Source organism: Hemitrygon akajei, chromosome 1, assembly GCF_048418815.1.
Source record: "Hemitrygon akajei chromosome 1, sHemAka1.3, whole genome shotgun sequence".
Lineage (NCBI taxonomy): Eukaryota > Metazoa > Chordata > Chondrichthyes > Myliobatiformes > Dasyatidae > Hemitrygon > Hemitrygon akajei.
This window is the reverse complement of record NC_133124.1, coordinates 125288151-125305916: the sequence shown is the minus strand read 5'-3', so window position 1 is coordinate 125305916 and position 17766 is coordinate 125288151. Positions and strand designations below refer to the sequence as shown.

The following is a 17766-nucleotide window of genomic DNA, read 5'->3' as shown; positions in this document are numbered from 1 at the left end:
GTAATGCCTGCACTGTTTTGTGCACTTTATGCAGTCCTGAGTAGGTCTGTAGACTAGTGTAGTTGTGTGGTTTTTTTTTCTCTGTGTTGTTTTTTATGTAGTTCAGTCTGGTTTTTGTACTGTGTCATGTAACACCATGGTCCTGAAAAACGTTGTCTCATTTTTACTATGCACTGTACCAGCAGTTATGGTCGAAATGACAATAAAGTGACTTGACTTGAAGTACTAACCTCCACTGTATCAATGAACCAATCACAATTCACTCTCCATATAAAATTATAACATATGCATTAAAATCTTAGCCCCAATGAATATCAGCAAGGTTCCTATCCCCAATATCCAGCTAGAATTCCACAATGTAAATCAGAAGCTCTATACGACATTTGATACACCTAGTACAGCCCGGCCCAATGAAGTATTTACATCACTTACCTTCTTCTTTATTCATTATGGGAGGAAAATCAACTTTGGCCACAGGTATAAGAGCTAGGTATTTTCCTTACTGAATGCTTTGCTGAATGTTTTACCCAAATGCCTCTGTATGTAAACCCATTTTCTCTTTTATTTTTCAGTGCAATCCCACTTAAATATTAAAGGAGGATTATCTTTATTTGTCACCTGTGCATGGAAACATACAATGAAATGCATTGTTTGAATCAAATTAAATCAGCAAGGATTGTGCTGGGGCAGCCTGCAAGTGTTGCTAATCTACTGGCACCAACATAGAATCACCACAATTTACTAACCCTAACTTGTAAGTCTTTGGAATATAGGAGAAAACAGAAGCACCTGGAGCAACCCCACGTGGTCACGGGGAGAATGTACAAACTTCTGACAGACGGTGGCAGAATTCAACTGTGGTCAGTGATTGCTGGTGCTGTAAAGCGTTGTGCTAACTGCTAAGCACAGTTTCTACAGTAGACATATGATTTTCCTTACTCAATTGTAAATTTAACAGTTATTTTAAAAATTAAATCGTGATGCTACATATCTGAAATAAAAATTGTGATGTTTAACCAGCATCTGTGGGGAAAGCAGGTGAGTTAACATTTCAGGTCAGTGTCTTTCTAGCGTATGAATTCTAATGAAAAGTAATTAACATGAATGTTAATTCTGCTTTCTCCATAGGGAAATGCCTGATCTGCTTAGTATTTTCAGCACTTGCTGTTTACATTTGAAAGTTTCATGTCTATGTTCGATACCTCCATCGGATGTCCATGTGAGCAGAAGATGTGAGGGCTGGTAAGTCAGCTGTACTGGAGTTCAGTGCCCCAGCATCGGCTAGTCCCGTGGGGAGGAGACGATAGTGAAGGTCGGAGCTCAAAAGTCAATTGGAAGTCCAGAAGGCAATGCTTGATGGCCAAAGGTTGGAGACTGGAGACTAGAGGCCCAGGGTTGGAGGGCTGTCCATGTGTGTGTGGGTGGGTGGGAGGGAGGAAAGCGGCTTGCTTTGTACTTGTTGTTTTGTTGCTTGGGATGTTGTGCTTTGTTGTGTTCTGTGTTGTTCTGCCAAGCATGGCGGGCATGCTATCAAGTTCAAGTTCATGTTAAGTCTATTGTAATTATAGTGCCTATAAAAAACATTCATCCCATGTTTTATTGTTTTACAACATTGAATCACAGTGGATTTAATTTGGCTTTTTTGGCACTGATTACCAAAAAAAAGACTCTTTCGTGTTAAAGTGAAAGCAGATCTCTACAAAGTGATCTAAATTAATTACAAATATAAAACACAAAATAATTGATTGCATAAGTATTCACCCCCTTTAATATGACACACTTATTCATCACTAGTGCAGCCAACTGGTTTCAGAAATCACATAATTAGTTAAATGGAGATCACCTGTGTGCAGTCAAGGTGTTTAAATTGATTGTAGTAAAAAGACACCTGTATCTGGAGAGTCCAACTGCTGGTGAGTCAGTATCCTGGCAAAAACTATACCATGAAGACAAAAGAACACTCCAAGCAATTCCACAAAAAGATTATTGAAAAGCAGAAGTCAGGAGATAGGTACAAGAACAAGTCCAAGTCACTGAATGTCCTTTGGAATACAGTTAAGTCAATCATCAAGAAATGGAAAGAAGATGGCACAACTGTAAATCTGCCTAGAGCAGGCCGTCCTCAAAACCTGAGTGACTGTGCTAGAAGGGGACTGGCAAGGGAGGCCACTAAGAGACCCATGTCAACTCTGGGGGCGTTACAAGCTCTGTAGAAATTTGAGATGGGAAAGGCTGTGCAGACAACTGTTAGCCAGGTGCTATAACAGTCAGAGAGGCAAAGAGAAAGACATTGTTGAAAAAAACTCTCATGAAATCTTGGCTAGAGTTTGCAAAAGGCAAGTGGGAGACTCTGACATCAACTGAAAGAAGGTTCTATGGTCTGATGAGACCAAAAGTGAGCTTTTCAGCCATCTGACTGAACCCTATGCTTGGCATAACACCACAAATCATGAAAACACCCATCCCTACCATGAAGCATGACGGTGGCTGCATCATGCTGTGGGGATGCTTCACTGCAGCAGGCCCTGGAAGGCTTGGGAAGGTACAGGGTAAAATGAATGCAGCAAAATACAGGGAAATCCTGGAAGGAAACCTGATACAGTCTGCAAGAGACTTTGGAGAAGATTTGTTTTCCAGCAAGACAATGACCCCAAGCATAAAGCCAAAGCTACACAGGAATAGCATAAAAACAACAACAGTTAATGTCCTGGAGTGGCCATGTCACAGTCCAGACCTCAACTTGATTGAGAATTTGTGACTGGACTTGAAAAGGGCTGTTCACTCATGATCCCCATGCAATCTGACAGAACTTGAGCAGTTTTGTAGAGAAGAATGGGGAAAAATTTCAGTGTCCTGATGTGCAAAGCTGATAGAGATCTATCCACACAGACTCAAGGCTGTAATCGGTACCAAAGGTGCATCTATTAAATACTGATTTGAAGGGGGTGAGTAATTATGCGATCAATTATTTTGTGTTTAATAATTGTAATAAATTTAGACCAGTTTTTAGAGATTTGTTTTCACTTTGAAGCAAAAGAGTCTTGTCTGTTGATCAGTGTCAAAAAAATCTGAATTAAATCCCCTGTGATTCAATGTTGTAAAACAATAAAACATGAGAAATTCCAAGGGGGTTGAATACTTCTTATAGGCACCATACATGGATATTGCCAAACAAAACAACTTTCTTCCAAACCAAGGTGCACAACACAGTATGTATAACTCACACACAACACATAAAATAACATTGCCACAAATAATAAAGTACATTTGCGTCACGTGTAAAGAAGTAAACAGTATAACACTACTGGTGCTTCATTTGTGGTGAGACCTATGTGGTGGCAGGGAGTTCAGTCATCTCACAGCCTAGGGGAAGAAGCTGTTTTGCATCCTAACAGTGCTTGTCCTAATGCTATGGTACCTCCTGTCAGATGGTAGGGGGTCAAAGACACTGTTGAGCAGATGAGAGAGATCATTTGCAATGCATATGCAGCATTCCTGGTAAGTATCTTAGATGAGTGGAATAGGGACTCTGTTAATCCCCCTCAGCAGTCCTCACAATCCTTTGTAGGGTCTTGTGGTTTGATGCTTTGCAATCCCGGTACCAGTGATGCAGCCAGTCAGGACACTCTCAATAGTGCTCCTGTACAAATTGGTTAGAATGGTGGAGCAGGGAGCCTCGCTTGCCTCAATCTCCACGGGAAGTGGAAACGTTGCAGTGCTTTCTTGACTAAAGAGGTGGTGTTGAGGGATCAGTTAAGATTATCCATTATGTACACTGCCATAAACTCGTAGCTCCTAACTCTCTCCACAGAGGAGCCGTTTCTGTACAGTGAGGAGTGACCAGCCTGCACCTTCCTGAAGTCTGCAATTATCTCTTTAGTCTTGTCCACAGTGAGACTCAAGTTGGTGTGCTTCACACCATTGTACCAGCTACCCTAGCTCTTCTCTGGATGCTGTCTCCTCATCGTTGTTGATGAGGCCAAACACTGTTGCGTCATTTGCGAACTCGATGATTCAGTTTGTGCTGGATCTAGCAGTACAGTCATGTGTCAGCATCGTGAACAGCAATGGGCTGAGCACCCAGCCCTGAGGGCACAGCTGCTCATTGTAATGGAGTTACAAATGTTTCTGCCAACATGGACTGACTGTGGCCATTCTGCCAAGAAGTTTACGATCCAGTTACAGAAAGAAGTGTTGAGACCCAACAAGGACAGTTTACCCAACAGCTTGTCCTCTCCACAGAGGAGTTGTTTCTGTACAGTGAGGAGTGACCAGCTGTTCCTTCAAGGTGGTAGCTCGATGCAGTTTGCAGCGGCCTCTCCGGAGTTGATATCTGTTATTTGTCAAGCGGGGTGCCGTGCGCAATCCTAATCTGATGAAAAATGGACTTGGGAGCATGGAGGAACATCTGGAAATCTCCAAGAAGGCCTTCTTTGTTGTTGCTGCTGCTGTTGTGAGGTCTGGGTCTCTGCTGGGAAGAACAGGCCCCCCAGTCCTCGGGGTTGCATTGCCGATGGCCGTTGGCGGGGGCATCGTAGTGCACTTGGCAGAGGATGGTGCTCAGAGAAGCTGTGCCGGAGGGGATGGTCGGAGGCTTGGAGGTTCGATGGACTCAGAGTCCGCTGCGGTCGGGATGCTTTCACTGTGTGCTGCGTCTGTGAGGCTGAGTTTGACAGAGCTTTCATTGTGTGCTGCATCTGCGAGGCTGAGTCCGGCGGCGCCATGGAAGTCCATAGCTGGGGTATTCCCTTCTGTCACCAGCGTGGGATGAAGAGTCTATCGGGACCCTGAGGACTTGTGGAATCTGTGTGGTGGTTTCTCTCAAACTTACAATCGTTTAACATCTTTGGACTATTTTTATTGTGCCCATGATCTGTTTTTTTTAAATCAATTATGGTATTGTTTGCACTGTTGTAACTATGTGGTTTTGTGTAGGTCTTGTAGCTTTAGTTTTTGGTTTGTTGGGTGGTAGAGTTGGTCTCCTGACTTGATGTGTCTGGGTAGTCTTGTTTTGTCTGGTGGCTTTGGAGCTCCTTTCCGGGGAACACACTAAAATGGTAGCATGATAATAATATGCAGCAGCCTCTCTGAACTCTGGATTTGGGGATTGCCAAACGTTATGTGGATTTTCTTCTGGTGTAGTCTGTTTTGTCGTGTGCTTTTGTGATATCATTCTGGAGGAACGTTGCTTCATTTTTTAACTGCATTGCAGTTGTGGTTTCTAAATGACAACAAACCGAAATTCAATTTAATCAGCTTCTGAGGGATGATTGTACTAAACACTGAGGTAAAGTTGATAAACAATATCTTGGCACATAAGACGCCATTTTCCAGGTGGGACAGGATGGAGTGGAGTGTAGAGGTTATGGCATCATCAGTGGACCGATTTGAGTGATAAGCAAACTGGAAAGGGTCCAATCTAGCAGGAAGATGGGATTTAATGCAATCTATAATCAGCCACTCAAAGCAGTTCATTATGGTTGAGGTCAGTGTCACTGGACGGTTGTCATTAACAAAGGTTAATGTCGCTCTCTTCTATCTGGGATGATAGTGGACTGTTTCAGAGAGACGTTGAAGATGTCAATCAGAACCTCATAACTGGGATACATAGTTAACTGACCAGGTATGCTATCAGGTCCCGTGGCTTTACATGGGTTGACACTGGTTAGAGTCTTTCTCACATCAGCTGTGGAGAGACAGAATGCCTTCTCCTTGGGGGAAGGGGGGGGGGTGAGCTTTCTTGCCAGCACATCGTTCTGTGCGTCAAACTGAGCTAAAAGACATTCAGCATATCAGGAAGAGAAGCGTCATGATTGTTGACACGCTGGTGGATTTGTACTCTGTCATTGTCTGAATGCCTTGCTACATGCATCTCGTGTCGCTGGTGTCACAGAAATGGTCGTGAATAATCCCATTCTGCCTTCCTGATGGTGCGGGAAAGAACAGCTCTTGCTGACCTGACAGCCAGGAGGGACGAGGAAATCATGGAAGGAGTGATCTCTGCAGAAAGCGGGTGGGAAAGTAAAGATGCATTTAGTGGTAGGATCCTGTTGAAACGGACACACCGCCATCTTAGAAGATGCTATGTTGGCGATAGGATATGTGGTAATGTTTCCGGGCTGCCCCCAGCATATCCTTAGGATTTTACTAAGGATGTTACTTTGACTTTGAAGGTTGTGTTGGTTGTTAACACAGATGATGCATTTCACTGTATGTTTCGATGTACATGTGATAAATAAGTGAATCTGAATCTGACCTGGAGTCAATTTCACTGCAGCCTGTAAGGAGTTTGTATATTCTCTCCATCAACATGTGGGTTTCCTCCGCGTGCTCCAGTTTTCACCCACATTCCGAAGAGGTACGGGTTAGGAAGTTGTTGGCATGCTAAGTGGCACCAGAAGCACAGCGAAACTTAATGGCTACCTGCAGCATATCCCTGAACTTTGTTCGTTGCTGATACAAACAATGCTTTTCACTGTACGTTTTGATGTACACATGATAGATAAATAATTTACTTTACAAACTCACATATAGTTCACGCGACTTTTTTTGGTTAACTGATCACCTATATAATTAATTTTTCTTCCAACAATGTTCTTCCAATAATGCTTTATCGTTGCAAGTGATGCATGCCAAATATGACAAAGGTTTAATTTGCATGTTTGGCAAAGGTTTACAAATGCTCTACATTCGATACAGCCTGCTTTAAGAAGAAGGTCAAGCCAGGATTACTGTACCTGTTTGTGGTTCTTCTCAAGGAACTCCGGTGAAGCCAAGAATTTGGGCAGCCACTTTCTTTCCAAGCGTGCCTTTGCATAATTTTGTAGCTCAGTCCCAACCAGTAAAGACAACTGATCATGTAGCAACTTGTCTCGTCCTCCGGCCAGCATCACCACCTAGAAAACAAAAACAAATTTATAAGCACCAGAGATTCTGTAGATGCTGGAAATCCAGAGCAACACACTCAGAATTCTGGAGCAACTCAACAGCATCTATGGAGAGGAATAAACAGTTGACATTTTGAGCCGAGACACCTCATCGGGAATCGAAAGGAAGGGGCAGAATTTATGGCAGTTTGGTGTTTGAATTTCTTATGTTAAAATTGAAAGAGTCAACTGTGTATTTATCCCTCCATTTACATCCCTAACACTTTAAATACAATAAATTATTCAAAGTTGTTTAGTAAAGATGAGTTGCCTCTTAATGCTTCCATAAATGAATAATTTTAATTAACTCATCGTTATATATCATAGTGTATTCATTTGGTAAGATTCTGTTCTAAAGCAGGAAAATGTGCAAGTGTATCCTTCAAACTGCTACTAAGTAAGCAAATAATTTTATGTAAACAAGATTCTTTAGCCAGAGGGTGCTGAACCTGTGGAATTCATTGCCACAGACATCTGTGACAGCCAAGACACTGGGTATACTTAAAGTAGAAACTGCTATGTTCTTGATTCAGGTTTATTATTACCACATGTGTAATGAAATTTGTAGAGGTCTTCAGCACATATAAAAATATTCTGTAAAGCGAAGATGCTTTCAAAAATAATTAAATGAAAAACTTCGAAATAAAAAAAATGGTGTAAAGAGCAGTGAACAGGAAAAATAACCTAAATCAAATCAATATCTGTTGTGACCAGCCTGTGCCTTTAAAACTGCATCAATTCTCTTAGGTACATATCGTGCTGTTTTAGAACAAAATTGGCTGGTAGGTTGTTGCAAGCATCTTGGAGAACTTGCCACAGTTCTGCAGACTCTGGCTGTCTCACTTGCTTCTGTCTCTCCAGGTAATCCCAGACAGCCTCAATGATGTTGAGATCAGGACTCTATGGAGGACATTCCATATATAAAAAAAATCTATGGTGCCTAAGACTTTTGCACAGTACCGTATATCTTATGGTCTTGTATTTAATGATTCAAGCCAATTCTATCATTCATTGCTGATTTTATCTTCAATTTTTTTTCATCCTTTGACACCTTTTCTATCAGAAAACTGTTAATGTAGGTCCCAAAAAGGTCATTTGACGTTTAGCCCAGATTATTTTAAAGGAAATAATTTCTTTGTGTCTACCATTCAAATGTTAATTTTTGATTGCTTCACCACCTTTGATTTTCAGAAGTGGGGAGGGAGAAAGGGAGAGGTATATCTTGATTCAGGTTTTTACTGGTATTTACTAATAACAAATTTACCTTGAACCTGTCGAGGAAGTTAGAAAATCTTAAATTTAAATCCTAACTTTGGCAACGAGGGAAGGCTGCCCTTTTCAGCTATGCTAAACCACAAAACGAAGACTCAACTTTGCATTAAATATTCAGACCATTACCTCCTCCTGTTGTGATTTTGTTGCTGGACTGCTCGGTCCAAAGAAATACTTATGATTCAGATATTTTTTGATAATCTCTTTGGACTTGTTAGCTTTATTTTCCTTCTCATCTTTGGGTATCTTTCTATATTTCTCAATGTCCAACCAGCAATTGAGATCTATGCTGTGGGAAAGGAAAGATTAAAGATTAGCTGTGTTTGTCACACGTACATCGAAATGTATAGTTTGCATCAAATGAAATCAATGAGGATGGTGCTGGGGGCAGCCTGCAAGTGTCGCCCACATAGATTGCCCCTCGCCAACCATAACCTGTGCATCTTTGGAATGTGGGAGGAAACTGGAGAACCTGGAGGAAATCCACATGGTCACAGGTAGAACGTGCTATCCTTACAGATAGTGGCAGGAATTTGAGCCCGATCAGTGACCACTGGCGTTGTAAAGTGATTGCGCTAACCTCTACACTACTGTGCCACCTTTTTTAAATGTTCTAACTTTTGTCAGCGGCACTGTGTTAATACAAACTATATCAGAATTAATAATAGATATTATACAGTAAATACATCAAAATAAATTAAAAAGTGCTACTAATGTATTTATAACAGAGTAGCATTTCAGTTATAATCATAGTGTCAAGATTCACGTCTACTTATCACGTGCACATTGAAACACTCGGAAATGTGTAGCGATGGTTTTGGAGACAAAGTGGAGATTTAGTGTTCTGGTTAGGGTTAAGGGACAGTTAGATGTCAGGGGGTAGTAAATGAACAGTCAGCAACAGGAGCTGATGTTTGGGTCAAACTCTGGCCACAGATTTCGATGTCACAGCTGCCTCATGTACCCTCACAACAGTTCCCTCACTGGTCCCAAATCCTACAGCCTCCTCCCTCATCAGACCTCAAGTTTGCCATTGCCATACAGATAAATACAGCAAGTACACATTCCAAGACCATTAGCTTTTTGCAGCAATAGTTTAGTCCATTACAAGCATGGCAAACAGAAGTTAATATTAACATAAATTATACATAGCTTGCATGACAAATACAGAGAATGGCACTAGTGCAAGTTTAGAGAGAAAAGAAATATAGTCTGAGGTAGTGTTAGGGTTAGTCAATTCGAGAACCTGGAGTGAGTGGCAAAGAAGCTGTTGTTGAAAAATGAGGTCTTCAGGATCCTGTATTACCTGCTTGATGGCAGCATCGAGAAGAGGGTATGGTGTGGATAGTAGTTGTCCGTGATGATGGATATTGCCTCCCTGAGCCACTGCCTCTTGTAGATGTCCTCAATCACTTCCACCAACTCTGTCCTGGTCACAACTTGTCGATGACCTGAGGCCTTCGCTTAACCTTGAAGGTTCTGATTCCTCCCCATCCCAGCTGACCGGTGCTCTGACGTGACATCCCCTCACTTGCACCTACAGGCACTGACTGCCCTGCTCTTTGACGTACAATTGATCAGCTTTACTCGGCACGCTTATATGCCATGGCTTTTCCCAAGTGGTGATCTGAGAGCAGGTTAAAAGGTTGGCACAGAATTGTGGTCTACAGGGCTTATACGGTGCTATACTGTTCTATGCAACTTCTCAAGTAGTTTGCATGTGATTCACTGGGCAGATGGGATTTGCATCAGGATGAGCAGGAAGATGTCTTGATCTTGTACAACGATGTTCCAGATTAGCTAAAGTTATGTTTCCTCTATGTGAAAGGGTGGTTAGCACAAAATTCTGAAACCCACATAGAAAATATTACATTGTGCAGCCTTCCTTTGTGGGTGTCTCTTCATCATGGAAAGAGCCCTGGCCACTTACCCCGCTAGGTTCTCTTTGAGGTACTCCTGGAAGTTCTCAAGTAGCAAGCGATTCCGAAGCAGTCCTTCAAATGTGTAATCACGGAATTCCTCAGGAACCGCCTGCCAAAAGCTTGAGCGTTGAAGTTCCTCTGGAGGTACCGTGTAACTGGCTGAACGGACAGGAGAAGGGAAGTCCTAGGACAAGGAATAACAAGGTTAAACCGGGGAATACAGCCAGTGACCAAAAACAACAGAACTCTTGTAAAGTTCCTGGCATACCTGAAACAAATTGTCAATCTGAATGTTTTAATGTCATAATGTAAACCTCTGGACATAAGTTGTGACTGAAAGAAATTGTGGGAATAATTTGCTGGAATCACCAAACTCGCAAGGGGAATATTTGACATTTTCATTAGCATGGCAATGCTCTGGGGGAAACCACACTCAAAGTACATTCACCGATCACGTGAAATTGAACAATTTATTTTTCATGTTGTTTTAGCTGTGTCCAAAAGGTTTTCCTTGGGATGATGTTTAATATATAGAAGCAATGGTGTTTCAGTTCTGTATAAACCTTTGTTGGACATGTGGCGATTCAGATGTAGGCAGTTTTTGGGTGAATGAAGAATCAGACTCAATAGTGGAATCATCTGGCATGGTTCTCATTGGCTGGAAAGACACACTCAGCGGCCATTTTATTGGGTACACCTGTACGCCTATTAATGCGATACCTAATCAGTCAATCACATGGCAACAACTCAATGCACAAAAGCATGCAGACATGGTCAAGAGGTTCAGTTGTTGTTTGGTCTGAACAACAACTGAACCTCTTGACCATGGGTATGGGCCACAGCAGCAGAAGACCACAAGCATATAGTCAGTGACCACTTTAATAGGTAGAGGATGACTACCGAGTGTCATTCAAGGGAAAGCTCACCTTTTACTTCAACTTGGTTGACTCCTCCACATTTTGGATTAGGGATTTTCTTGTTTGTTTCTTTAGGCAAAAGACAGATCTAGGTCTGGGACGAGCTGGGTCTCTTGAGATGTAATTCTTGCATCTCGGATAATTTGGACATCTGTACTGTCGTCAGTCTGGCTCATCCATAAACAGTTAACTCAACATATTGCAGCCACAGGTTCTTGGTGAATCTAATTGTCTACAAACATGAGCAGGCAGCATTAGCCCCTGCTGTAGCACTGGCAAACTGTAGATTGGCTAATACAGACAGACAGGCATACTTTATCGATCTCGAGGGGAAATTGGGTCTGACATTGTGTGTGACAACATGGAACGAGGCAAAACACAATAGGCCACACTTGAGTCCAACTGTTATTGAAGCCACTGTAATGGAAGAGCTACTCCATGAAGTGCACAACTCTGTTGCTAACTCTCATTTGGGAGTTCCACTTGCAAAACTCTTGTCCAAGGTGAGGTCAGGATGGTGTGTCACTTGCTGCCAGAAGCCCAAATAGTGCTAGGCACAGACAATGCATCTGGTGTAATTTCAACAGCAAATGCTTGCTTTTATAAATACCATTATGTAATGCTTTCTAATTCCAGTTTCTACCTCCTCTCAACCCAAATAAAAGCAGAAGTCTTGGCTTGAAGCTTGTGGAGAGTAGATCACCATTCACGCACGGTGAGGTGCATGAAAGCTTCTACCTTAACCCATATGCAAACAATGATGTAATCTTGCAGAGGTTTAACAAGGCAGCAAACCCTTTTACATGTGTGAGACCAAAATAAACCCCAACAGTCAATAGAGCCTTTATCTCCATATCTGGAGGCAAGAGGCCTGTCCAGGATTTGAAGGGAAGGGTGGTGGGGGGGGGGGGTGTGTGTGTGTGTGTGTGTGTGTGTGTGTGTAGGAGGAATGGGGTTTGTTTTGCTTTTGTAGTTTTGTTGTCTGTTGTGTTCTGTGTTGTTCTGCCTGATGCACCATCAATAACTCTCTCCGAGACATGAAGTCGAGATATCGGCTTTTATTGACTGGAAGAAAGAACAAGCAGTAGTTGACCACCATACTACATCCTGGAGAATGAGAGCCGGGCTCAGGCCTCAATCGCCTTTATACCGGGGTCTGTGGGAGGAGCCACAGGAGCAGTCAGCAGGGGGCATGTCCAGACAGGTATATGTAGTTCACCACACTGCCAAACATTGTGTTCATGTTACGTTGGCTCCAGAATGTGTGACCGCCCCCAGCACATCCTCAGGTTGTGTTGGTTGTTCACACAAATGACGCTTTTCACTGTAGTCTTCGATTTACATGTGATAAATAAATCTGGCTAAAATCTGAATCTTCGGTTGCCTTAATTGTCAAGTGTATTAATGACCATATTTATTGTATCTCTGACATACAAGAACTATTAACCATTAGTAATGTTAGATCTTAATTCATCTAAACAGAAAAAAATATATAAAAGAAATTAAAACTATTTTGGAAAAGCCGACAATGAGTGGTAGATACAGCCCAGTCCGTCACAGGAGAAGCTCTCTACACCACTGAGCACGCCGACAAGCAGATCTACAGAAGACCTCAATATTCCCAGTCACAGCTTCTGGTTAGTCAGTCATAACACTTGTACCAGATTGAAATCTCAGCTTTAAGAACACCAGTGCACTCTAAATGCTGTGCTTGTGTTGGCACAGATTAGCACTCTGGTCTAGTTCAGGTTCAAGTCCAAGTTCTGCAATAGTTATTGCCCTTCAATAATCAGGCTCCTGAACCAGTGTGGATAACTTCACTTGTCTTAACACTCAACTGATTCTACAACCTGAAGACTGACGTTAAAGGGCTTATTTTCTCAGTATCATTTGCTTATTTATTAATTATTGTCCTGCAACAATCAGGCCATGGAGTTCAAGTTCAAGTTTAATTCATCTATACATGAATACCCACGAATACAACCAAACAAAACAGCGTTACTCTGGGGCCAAGATGCAAAACACACAGTACCAACAGTCACACACAGCACAAGGCACACATAGCACACATAAGATAGAAGTGTCCTTCTAACTCTGACTCCTCATCCTTTTATCTCCAGTCTTGCTGAAGGGTCTCGGCCCAAAACATCGACTGTACTCTTTTCTGTAGATGCTGCCTGGCCTGCTGAGTTCCTCCAGCATTTTGTGTGTGTTGCTTGGATTTCCAGCATCTGCAGATTTTCTCTTGTTTGCGATTTAAGTGACTTTGATTGTGGAATGATTGTTGATTCCAGATGAGCTGATTTGAGGATCTCAGAACAGCTGATCTCCTGGGGTTTTCACGTACATGGTCTCTCTGGCAGGGGTTCCCAACATGGGGTCCACGGTAGGGGTCAATGGGACATAAAAGGTTGGAAGTTTACAGAGAATGATGTGAGAAACAAAAAATATCCAGTGAGTGATAGTTCTGAGGGTGTAAACAGCCTGTTAATCAGAGAGCTCAGAGGAGAATGACTGGATTGATTCAAGCTGACAGAAAGGTGACAGTATCTCAACTAACCAACAGTGGTGTGCAGAAGAGCATCTCTGAATGCACAACATGTTGAACCTTGAAGCTACAGCAACAGAAGACCACGGACATACACTGAATAGCCACTTTATTAGTATTCAAGATTCCTAATAAAGTGACCACTGAGGGTATCTTAGTGATAATAAATCTGATTCTGGTAATCTTACCAGAACAACTTACCTTGAGCTTCTGTGGATTCAAGATGAACATAAGAACTACAAAACTGGAGAAAGCCATTTTGGCTCTTGTACTCTCTCCACTATTCATGACTGAATTTCTACTTTAGCACCTATTTCCTGCAATAACCCCATTCATTAACAAAGTCAGTCCCTGGTACCCCTGAGTTTATTAATGCCTACAAAATGCCTGAATCAGGGCATTCTTACAAGAACAGTCCGCTATTTTTCCACAGAAAATATTAACGATAATTAATAACAATATAATGTTGTGGCTTTATAAGGCATTGGCCAGACCACACTGTCGGTACTCTGATCAATTTTGGGTCCCTTTATCTTAGAAAATGTGCTGGCATTGGCAAAGGTCTAGTGGAAGTTCAGGAGAATGATCCTGGGAATGAAAGGGTTAATGTATGAGGAGTGTTTGATGGCTCTGGGCCTGTGCTTGGTGGAGTTTAGGAAAAATGAGGGGGAATCTCATTGAAACCTAACAAATACTGAAAGGCCTAGATAGAGTGGATGAGGAGAGGATGTGTCCTATAGAGGGGAAATTTGGAGCCAGAGGGCACAGCCTCAGAATAGGGTGGTGAATCTGTGGAATTCATTGCCACAGATGGATGTGGAAACTAAGTCAATTGGGTATATTTAAAGTGGAGGTTGGTAAGTTCTTGATTAGTCAGGGCATCAAAGGTTAGAGAGAAGGCAAGAGAATGGGGTTGAGAGGGATAATATGATAGAATGTTGAAACAGATTTAGAAACATAGAAAACCTACAGCACAATACAGGCCCTTTGACCCACAAAGCTGTGCCGAACATGTCCTTACCTTAGAACTACCTAGGCTTACCCATAGCCCTCTGTTTTTCTTTCTTTCTTTTTTTAAAAAAATTATTTATTTATTAAATTTTAGAAAATTACAAAGAATAAATGTGATAATAAAATAGTAAGAAAAATAATATTAACCCTCCCCCTTCCCCTTAACCCTCCCCCTTCCCCTTAACCCTCCCCCCCCCTTAACCCTTGTCTAAAGAAAGAAAAAAAGGAAAGAAGAGAAAGATTGCCTGGATATCGGAGGATCCCCACATGCTCCATGGAGTTCAAAATAATTTTAATATTTATTTTTACTTTCCCCAATTACTTTATAATTTTATCTTCAAAGGACCTATGTATTTAATCCTATCTTTTGTAAGTATGGGAACCAAATTTTCAAATATATATCATATTCATTTCTTAGATTGTATGTAATTCTTTCAAGTGGAATACAACTATGTATTTCATTATTCCAACGATCCATAGTTAAATATAAATCAGATTTCCAAGTAACTGCAATAACTTTTTTGGCTACTGCCAATGCAATTTTTATAATTTTTTTCTGATACTTATTCAATTTAAGTTTCGGTATGGTCCCTTCAATATCTCCTAATAAAAATAATACTGGACTATGTGGGAGTTGTACTCCAGTAATTTGTTCCAATAAAAGTCTTAGATTTATCCAAAATGGTTGAATTTTAAAACAAGACCAAGTAGAATGTAAAAAAGTACCAATTTCTTGATTACATCAGAAACATTGGTCAAACATATTTGAATTTAATCTATTTATTTTCTGTGGTGTTATATATAATTGATGTAAAAAATTATATTGTGTTAATCTAAGTCGAACATTTATTGTATTTCTCATACTATCAGAACATAATCTTGACCAGTTTTTTCCATCAATTTTAACATTCAAATCAGATTCCCATTTTTGTCTTGATTTATGAATTCCTGATTTAATTGTCTGTTTTTGAATCAAATTATACATACAAGATGTAAATTTTTTAACTTTTCCTTTCTGAATTAATATTTCTATTTCACTAGGTTTTGGCATCAACATTGTTTGACCCAGCCTTTCTCGTAAATAAGCTTTTAATTGAAAATAACAGAAAAGAGTGTTATTTGATATTTTATATTTATTTTTTAATTGATCAAACGACATCAATATACCTCCTTCAAAACAATCACCTATATATTTAATCCCCTTTTGGAACCAATTATGTAAAAGTTTATTATCCATTATAAAAGAAATAAGCCTATTTTGAATTAAAGTTCTTTTTGCTAATAAAGATTTCTTTATCTCATCGTCCATATTTACCTTATTCCATAAATTAATCAAGTGTCTTAATATAGGAGATTCTTTTTTTTCCCTTATCCATTTGTATTCCCATTTATATATAAAATCTTCTGGTATGTTTTCTCCTATCTTATCTAATTCTATTCTAATCCATGCCGGTTTTTCTTCATCAAAAAAAGACACAATAAATCTAAGCTGATTTGCTTTATAATAATTCTTAAAATTTGGAAGTTGTAACCCTCCTAAATCAAATTTACATGTCAATTTTTCCAATGATATTCTTGACATCTTTCCTTTCCAAAGAAATTTCCTTACATATTTATTCAGTTCTTGAAAAAACTTCTGAGGCAATTGTATTGGTAAAGTTTGGAATAAATATTGCAATCTAGGAAATATATTCATTTTTACAACATTAACTCTACCTATTAATGTTATTGGTAACATCATCCATTTATCAAGATCCTCTTTTATTTTTTTTAATAATAGCAAATAATTTTGTTTATATAAATTTTTTACATCATTATCAACTCTAATACCTAAATATTTTATCCCATTTATTGACCATTGAAATTGAGTTTCTAATCGACATTGATTATAATTTCCTTTGGTAAGGGGTAAAATTTCACTTTTATCCCAATTTACTTTATACCCTGATACTTTCCCATATTCTTCCAATCTAAAAGATAATCTTTGCAAAGATTGCAATGGGTTTGTTAAATAAATCAAAACATCATCAGCAAATAAATTAATCTTATATTCTTCTTGATTAACTCTAAAGCTCCCAATGTCTGGATCTGTTCTAATTAATTCAGCTAATGGTTCTATTGCCAATACAAATAAAGCAGGTGATAATGGGCAGCCTTGTCTAGTTGACCTCGTTAAACAAAATGGTGTTGAAATCTGACCATTTGTAACTACTTTAGCTTGAGGATTAGTATTTAAAGTTTTAATCCATTGAATAAAAGATTTTCCTAACTCATATTTTTCCAACACCTTAAATAAAAAATCCCATTCCAATCTATCAAATGCTTTTTCTGCATCCAAAGCAACTGCCACACTCATTTCCTCTCTTTTTTGTGCCAAACGAATTATACTAAGTAACCGGGTTATATTATCCATTGATTGTTTTTAATAAAACCTGTTTGATCCATATGTATTAATGTTGGTAAATATTTAGATATTCTATTAGATAAAATTTTTGCTAGTATTTTATAATCTGTATTCAACAAAGAAATAGGCCTATATGATGTTGGTTTTAAAGGATCTCTATCTTTTTTTGGCAATACAGTTATGATCGCTGTTAAAAAAGATTGTGGGAGTTTATGCATTTTTTCCACTTGGTATATTAATTCCATAAAAGGAGGAATTAATAAATCTTCAAATTTTTTATAAAATTCAGGAGGAAAACCATCTTCTCCTGGGGATTTATTACTCTGAAGTGATCCTAAAGCTTCTTCAACCTCTTTTAATGTAAAGGGCATATCTAATCATTTCTGTTCTTCCAAATTTAATTTTGGAAGGGTTATTTGTGATAAAAATTTATCTATCTCAGCAATCTTATTTTGTGATTCTGATTGATATAGTTCAGTATAAAAAAATTTTAAAGTTTCATTAATTTCTAAAGGTTTATAAGTAACCTTATTTACACTTGTTCTAATTGCATTTATTGTTTTAGAAGCCTGTTCTGTTTTCAACTGCCAAGCAAGAATTTTATGTGATCTTTCACCTAATTCGTAATATTTCTGTTTAGTTCTCATAATTACTTTTTCTGTACGATATGTCTGGAGTGTATTATATTGTAGTTTTTTATTAACAAGTTGTCTTTGTTTTTCTTCTGTCATATATCTTTGAAATTCTTTTTCTAACTTTATATCTT

The 17766-nt window shown here is 39.6% G+C and overlaps 1 protein-coding gene across 1 annotated transcript in view; it reads right to left on the bottom strand.

Moving 5' to 3' along the window:
- LOC140716058 (regulator of G-protein signaling 22-like) overlaps positions 1-13843 on the bottom strand; it is a 54674-nt gene extending 40831 nt beyond the window's left edge. Inside the window, exons 1-4 of the mRNA XM_073029008.1 lie at positions 13787-13843; positions 10129-10304; positions 8325-8487; positions 6738-6896 (exon numbers count right to left, since the gene is read on the bottom strand). Of these exons, the coding sequence (XP_072885109.1) occupies positions 6738-6896; positions 8325-8487; positions 10129-10304; positions 13787-13843 (555 nt within the window). The remainder of the gene's footprint in view (positions 1-6737; positions 6897-8324; positions 8488-10128; positions 10305-13786) is intronic.
- Between the last annotated feature and the right edge of the window lie 3923 nt (positions 13844-17766).